Consider the following 7,694-nt stretch of genomic DNA (forward strand, 5'->3'; position numbering starts at 1 on the left):
GGAAATACAAAGGGGGAGGTGAGCTCCTCTTCATCAATAACACATGGTGTTCCGGGAGGATGCCTTTCTTGTCGCCAGCGATTTTAATTCTGCTTCATGAAGAGAAGTGATGCCAAAATTCCATCAACACTAGGGACGATAGAGTCCAAGACCACTGTTACTTTACCCAGAAGGAAGCATACAAGCCCCTCCATCATTCGCCATTCGGCAAATCAGATCATGACTCCGTACTCCTGCTTCCTGTTACAGGCAGAAGGTCAAACAGGAACTTACCTTGACTAGCTTTGTTGAAGAATGGTCAATAGAATCAGATATTATGCTACAGGACTGCTTGGCTAGCGCTGATTGGAATATATTCTGAGCTAACCACCCTCTGTCACCGGCTTCATAAGGAAATGCATCAGCGACGTTGTCTCCAATCAAAAGCCCTGGATTAACACAGAGGTTGGTGCTAAACTAAAGGACAGGACTACCTCACACAGAGCTATCACAACCCTGAGACTACCACACACAGAGCTATCATAGACAACCCTGAGGCTACCAACCTGAGACTACCACACACAGAGCTATCACAACCCTGATGCTACCACACACAGAGCTATCCCAGACAACCCTGATGCTACCACACACAGAGCTATCCCAGACAACCCTGATGCTACCACAACCCTGATGCTACCACACACAGAGCTATCCCAGACAACCCTGATGCTACCACACACAGAGCTACCACAACCCTGATGCTACCACACACAGAGCTATCCCAGACAACCCTGATGCTACCACACACAGAGCTATCACAGACAACCCTGATGCTACCACAACACAGAGCTATCCCAGACAACCCTGATGCTACCACACACAGAGCTATCCCAGACAACCCTGATGCTACCACACACAGAGCTATCCCAGACAACCCTGATGCTACCACACACAGGGCTATCGTAGACAACCCTGATGCTACCACACACAGAGCTAACGTAGACAACCCTGAGGCTACGGCCGAGGTCAGGAATAAGTACAAGAAGTCCCGCTATGACCTCAATATAGGAATAATGTGTAATCATATTACACAGGCTCCGTCGCCCGCCGCCTGGCAAGAGTCCATTACGGATTACAAAGGAAGACCAAAGGAAGAAAGATTTAACTGAGAAAACATAAGATTAGGGCCTCCCGAGTGGCACAGCGGTGCTAGAGGCGTCACTACAGACCTGGGTTGCATCCCAGGCTGTGTCACAACCAGCCATGATCGGGAGCCCCATAGGGCGGCACACAATTGGCCCGGCGTCGTCCAGGTTAAGGGAGGGTCTTACAGGGGGGGCTTTACTTGGCTCATTGCGCTCTAGCAACTCCTTTTGTACGGGCCGTGTGCCTGCAGGCTGATCTCGGTAGTCAGTTGAACGGTGTTTCCTCAGACACATTGGTGCGGCTGACTTTCGGGTTAAGTGGGCGGGTGTTAAGAAGCGCGGTTTGGCAGGTCATGTTTTCAGAGAGGACACATGGCTCAACTTCGCCTCCGGAGCACGTTGGAGAGTTGCAGCGATGACACAAGATCAAAATTGGGGAGAAAAAGGGGTAAAATACAAATAAACAAAAAAATACAAATAAATATATATATATAAAACATTGTTTTTCAAATGTATAGGGCCCCACTTAGAGTTGTAACCAAGGAGCTGATGGTAGACTACAGGAAACAGGAAACAGGGGGGAGGGGGGACTTAAAAATGGTCTCCATGCGCACAGTCGTGAAGAAGGAGCGACAGTGCCTCTTCCCCCTCAGAAGGTTAAAAAAAAAAGTGTTGGCACGGCACCTAAAACCCTCAAAACGTTCTAACAGCTGCACCGTTGAGAGCATTTTGACTGGCAACAGCACCGTCCTCGATCGCATGGCGCTACAGAGGGTGGTACGGACAGCCCCCCAAATACATCACTCCAGCCACCCAAGCCGTAGACTTTTCTCTTTGCATCCGCACGGCACGCGCTATCGGTGCATCAAGTCTAACAACCGACAGGATCCTGAACAGCTTCTATCCCCCAAGCCAGAGGAATGTTAAACAGCTAACAGAATAATTACACAGACACTGAGCTGACCTTTATAGGTATTTTTTTGCATTGTCTACACACTATCCCTGCACATTGTTAATATGCATATTGCTTCTTACTTCCGTGTATTTCTTGTTTTTATTTCTAGTGTGTTTTTTGTTTCTACCTTGTTATTTTAGTACGATGGGGGTTTTAGAACTGGCAAGAAAGGCATTTCACTGTACTTGTGCACGTGATGTTAAAACTTGACATCCCAATCAGTCACATTGGCAGCCAGCTTTAGGACCCAGTGTAATTAACACACAGCGTTGCAAGCCGGGTAGAGCCTCGTGGGGCGGGGATCTAAAAATGTCCTCTCTGCACGACAACACTTATCATTTATTAGGGATAAAGGATGTGTTATAAAATTTGTCAAGAACACCAAGGTGTTTTTATCTACCCACGAGGATGGAGATGAGGGGGTAGAGAGAGAGAGAGAGAGAGAGAGAGAGAGAGAGGAGAGAGAGAGAGAGAGGGGAGAGAGAGAGAGAGAGGGAAAAGAGAGAGAGAGAGAGGGGAGAGAGAGAGAGAGAGAGAGAGGGGAGAGAGAGAGGGGAGAGAGAGAGAGAGAGAGAGAGAGAGAGAGAGAGAGGGGATAGAGAGAGAGAGAGAGGTGGGGGGGGGTGGAGACAGAGACAAAGAAAGAGACAGAGAGTAAAAGACAGAGAGAGAAAAAGAGAGAGGAATGGGTGCATCTGTGACTGACTGACTGTCTGTGCTCTTTAAATAATGGAGCCAATCAGATTCGGAGCACTGCCTGAAGCACATCTCTGATGAGGGCCAGGGGTTCACCGCTCCAGAGACAGGACAAATCTTAAAGTGTAAATTTGCATTCATCACTGAAGAGTAATGGAACAAGTCACAGCTGTGACTGTGTCACAAATGGTACCTTATTCCCTATATAGTGCACTACTTTTAACCAGGGCCCTATGGCACCCTATTCCCTATATAGTGCACTACTTTTAACCAGGGCCCTATGGCACCCTATTCCCTATATAGTGCACTACTTTTGACCAGAGCCCTATAGTTTAGAACTCTGAATATCAAGGTCCAAGGACTCTGATTTTTTCATCACGCATTTACTGCAACTAAGACATCCCTGGCATCGGCTAACTTCCCAAGACTTTGTGAATAAGAAATATAATAGATCAACATCGTACGAAGAGAAAAACACAAAACTCTATAGAGTCTACTATAATAATATAATAGTATAACCTTCTGTAATACATATTTATCAACGTACAAAACTTCCAAGCAAATGATAAGGTCCCCATGGCATCTGATGATGTCAGTAGTAGTACCATGATAAAGTGAAGTGACAGAATAATGCTGTGATTTTAAACATCAGTTGAGTTTCGCTTTCATCAGAATCCTCATTATCATAGTTCTGCAATGACCTGGTCAAACAAACTCTCTTTGACATACCCTAGGCCTAAATAAAAAAAATCACACAGCATTATTACAGAAAGCCAAAATACGGGTTTCAAAATGATTGACATAGCTACCTGTTCCAATAACTTCCTGTATCTCTGTGTGGCTTGTTGAATGAGATCACGGACTTTCCATCCCTCCTTACACGGAACCACGACACTCGTCTGTCCAAATGTCACTGTCACTTTCATGATGATGATGCTGATGATGGTTCTTCATTCAAGTTAGGGCCTTTGGAATGTCGAGAAGTTCCTTCCTTGATCACTTTCAACAGGTGTCTTGAGTTTGTGTGACTCACGTCGGAGTCAGATAATGCAAATAATGATTTATATCCTGTACACTTGTGTCAGGTTAGTAATTCTACATGCTCAACGAATAGATTGCCGCGAAGCGCTATTATATCATTATATAGCTAGTTAGATGCAGTTGCTTGTACAGTAGCAGAAATGCTAACTGTTTTTATATTAATTGACTAGCATCCACGATCCAAAGTAATGTAGCAAGATGCTATCAGATATAATATATGTGATGCTATCGCTAGCAGCTACCTAGCACCAACTTGCTAACCAGCAAGTTCCAACTAACTAAACGTTAGATACTGTTAGCTAGCTAAACAAGTTAGCAAGAAGTGAGTAAACCTGCATAAAAGTATCTAATTAAGTAGCTATCACACTTTATAACGTGTTTTACCAAACTAGCTAGCCAAGTTGCTACCCAACTTTACTTGGAAAAGATGGATACTAACGTAACGGACTCAGGTATCACTTTTCCACAACTTTTCCTTGCCGCAAATTCCTCCTCCTCTTTCTTTAGGTCAGTTTCGTGTTCGGATTCCCACCGCGGCACCAATAACTTATACTGAAATAGAGTCTTTTTTTATATATTTGGGTGTAAAGATAAAGTTATCAACGTAGCTAGTCAGACTTTATTCGATGGCTAACTTGAGAAGTAAAAAAAAAAATCCTTTCTGCTTTGACCAGTTCCCAAACGCACTTCACTAGTTAATACAGCCACAAAGTTATAACCCACGCCTATTTCTACAATTTATCTTCTTGTTAAAAATCTGATTTTAATCCTAACCTAAACCTTAATCTTAACCACACTGGTAACATTATGCCTAACCATAACCTTAAATTAAGATTAAAAATCTTCATTTTTTTTACGATATAGCTAATTTTGACTTGATGGATGTATGGAAACCTTCAACTCGTTGCTGTCACTTTGTTGACGGGACAATGCCGTATTTCCATGGAGGGACGCAGGGTTGTCACTAGTTACCGCAGCCACAAAGTCAAAATTGGCCTATAGGCGAAAAAAAATAATGAAAACAAACATTTGCTTGTTGGTCCTCATTTAAGGTTATGCATAAGGTTACCAGTGTGGTTAGGTTTAGGTTTAAAATCAGATTTTAAGAGACATTTTAGAAATATACACCTCTTCAACCTCAGAATACATTTGGCTTGGCCCATAAGACCCTCATCAACTTTTACAGATGCACCATTGAGAGCATCCTGTCAGGCTGTATTACCACCTGGTACGGCAACTGCACCGCCCTCAACCGCAGGATTCTCCAGAGGGTGGTGCGGTCTGCCCAACGCATCACCGGGGGGACACTGCCTGCCCTCCAGGACACCTACAGCACCCGGTGTCACAGGAAGGCCAAGAAGATCATCAAGGACCACAGCCACCCGAGTCACGGCCTGTTCACCCCGCTACCATCCAGAAGATCATCAAGGACCTCAGCCACCCGAGCCACGGCCTGTTCACCCCGCTACCATCTAGAAGATCATCAAGGACCTCAGCCACCCGAGCCACGGCCTGTTCACCCTGCTACCATCTAGAAGATCATCAAGGACCTCAGCCACCAGAGCCACGGCCTGTTCACCCCGCTACCATCTAGAAGATCATCAAGGACCTCAGCCACCCGAGCCACGGCCTGTTCACCCCGCTACCATCTAGAAGATCATCAAGGACCTCAGCCACCCGAGCCACGGCCTGTTCACCCCGCTACCATCCAGAAGATCATCAAGGACCTCAGCCACCCGAGTCACGGCCTGTTCACCCGCTACCATCTAGAAGATCATCAAGGACCTCAGCCACCCGAGCCACGGCCTGTTCACCCCGCTACCATCTAGAAGATCATCAAGGACCTCAGCCACCCGAGCCACGGCCTGTTCACCCCGCTACCATCTAGAAGATCATCAAGGACCTCAGCCACCCGAGCCACGGCCTGTTCACCCCGCTACCATCTAGAAGATCATCAAGGACCTCAGCCACCGAGCCACGGCCTGTTCACCCCGCTACCATCTAGAAGATCATCAAGGACCTCAGCCACCGAGCCACGGCCTGTTCACCCCGCTACCATCTAGAAGATCATCAAGGACCTCAGCCACCCGAGCCACGGCCTGTTCACCCGCTACCATCTAGAAGATCATCAAGGACCTCAGCCACCCGAGTCACGGCCTGTTCACCCCGCTACCATCTAGAAGATCATCAAGGACCTCAGCCACCCGAGTCACGGCCTGTTCACCCCGCTACCATCTAGAAGATCATCAAGGACCTCAGCCACCCGAGCCACGGCCTGTTCACCCCGCTACCATCTAGAAGATCATCAAGGACCTCAGCCACCCGAGCCACGGCCTGTTCACCCCGCTACCATCCAGAAGATCATCAAGGACCTCAGCCACCCGAGCCACGGCCTGTTCACCCCGCTACCATCCAGAAGATCATCAAGGACCTCAGCCACCCGAGTCACGGCCTGTTCACCCGCTACCATCTAGAAGATCATCAAGGACCTCAGCCACCCGAGCCACGGCCTGTTCACCCCGCTACCATCCAGAAGATCATCAAGGACCTCAGCCACCCGAGTCACGGCCTGTTCACCCGCTACCATCTAGAAGATCATCAAGGACCTCAGCCACCCGAGCCACGGCCTGTTCACCCGCTACCATCTAGAAGATCATCAAGGACCTCAGCCACCCGAGCCACGGCCTGTTCACCCGCTACCATCTAGAAGATCATCAAGGACCTCAGCCACCCGAGTCACGGCCTGTTCACCCGCTACCATCTAGAAGATCATCAAGGACCTCAGCCACCCGAGTCACGGCCTGTTCACCCCGCTACCATCTAGAAGATCATCAAGGACCTCAGCCACCCGAGTCACGGCCTGTTCACCCCGCTACCATCTAGAAGATCATCAAGGACCTCAGCCACCCGAGCCACGGCCTGTTCACCCCGCTACCATCTAGAAGATCATCAAGGACCTCAGCCACCCGAGCCACGGCCTGTTCACCCCGCTACCATCTAGAAGATCATCAAGGACCTCAGCCACCCGAGCCACGGCCTGTTCACCCCGCTACCATCTAGAAGATCATCAAGGACCTCAGCCACCCGAGCCACGGCCTGTTCACCCCGCTACCATCTAGAAGATCATCAAGGACCTCAGCCACCCGAGCCACGGCCTGTTCACCCCGCTACCATCTAGAAGATCATCAAGGACCTCAGCCACCCGAGCCACGGCCTGTTCACCCCGCTACCATCTAGAAGATCATCAAGGACCTCAGCCACCCGAGCCACGGCCTGTTCACCCGCTACCATCTAGAAGATCATCAAGGACCTCAGCCACCCGAGCCACGGCCTGTTCACCCTGCTACCATCTAGAAGGAAGGTAAGTTATTACTCCATCGTTTAAAAATAACAAGAATGTAACGATGTAGAGATTCAACATATGTTTAAAACTATCATGTGATTGTCATAGACCAGAGGTATTTCAAATCTTATCCCATGAGGTCCAGAGCCTGCTGGTTTTCTGTTCTACCTGAACATGAATTGCACCCACTTGTTGTCCCAGGTCTAAATCAGTCCCTGATTAGAGGGGAATCACCCACTTGTTGTCCCAGGTCTAAATCAGTCCTTGATTAGAGGGGAATCACCCACCTGGTGTCCCAGGTCTAAATCAGTCCCTGATTAGAGGGGAATCACCCACCTGGTGTCCCAGGTCTAAATCAGTCCCTGATTAGAGGGGAATCCCCCCCCTGGTGTCCCAGGTCTAAATCAGTCCCTGATTAGAGGGGAATCACCCACCTGGTGTCCCAGGTCTAAATCAGTCCCTGATTAGAGGGGAATCACCCACCTGGTGTCCCAGGTCTAAATCAGTCCCTGATTAGAGGGGAATCACCCACCTG

The 7,694-nt window shown here is 48.3% G+C and overlaps 1 protein-coding gene across 2 annotated transcripts in view; it reads right to left on the reverse strand.

Annotated features, from left to right (window-relative positions):
• Nucleotides 1–4,514, reverse strand: part of LOC129820880 (partitioning defective 3 homolog B-like) — a 543,694-nt gene extending 539,180 nt beyond the window's left edge. For both annotated transcript variants that reach the window (XM_055877951.1, XM_055877952.1), the window contains exon 1: nucleotides 3,585–4,514. In XM_055877951.1, coding sequence (XP_055733926.1) covers nucleotides 3,585–3,701 — 117 coding nt within the window. In that variant the 5' untranslated portion in view covers nucleotides 3,702–4,514. The remainder of the gene's footprint in view (nucleotides 1–3,584) is intronic.
• Nucleotides 4,515–7,694: the final 3,180 nt, after the last annotated feature.

This window comes from Salvelinus fontinalis, chromosome 23 (genome assembly GCF_029448725.1).
Source record: "Salvelinus fontinalis isolate EN_2023a chromosome 23, ASM2944872v1, whole genome shotgun sequence".
NCBI classification, from domain to species: domain Eukaryota; kingdom Metazoa; phylum Chordata; class Actinopteri; order Salmoniformes; family Salmonidae; genus Salvelinus; species Salvelinus fontinalis.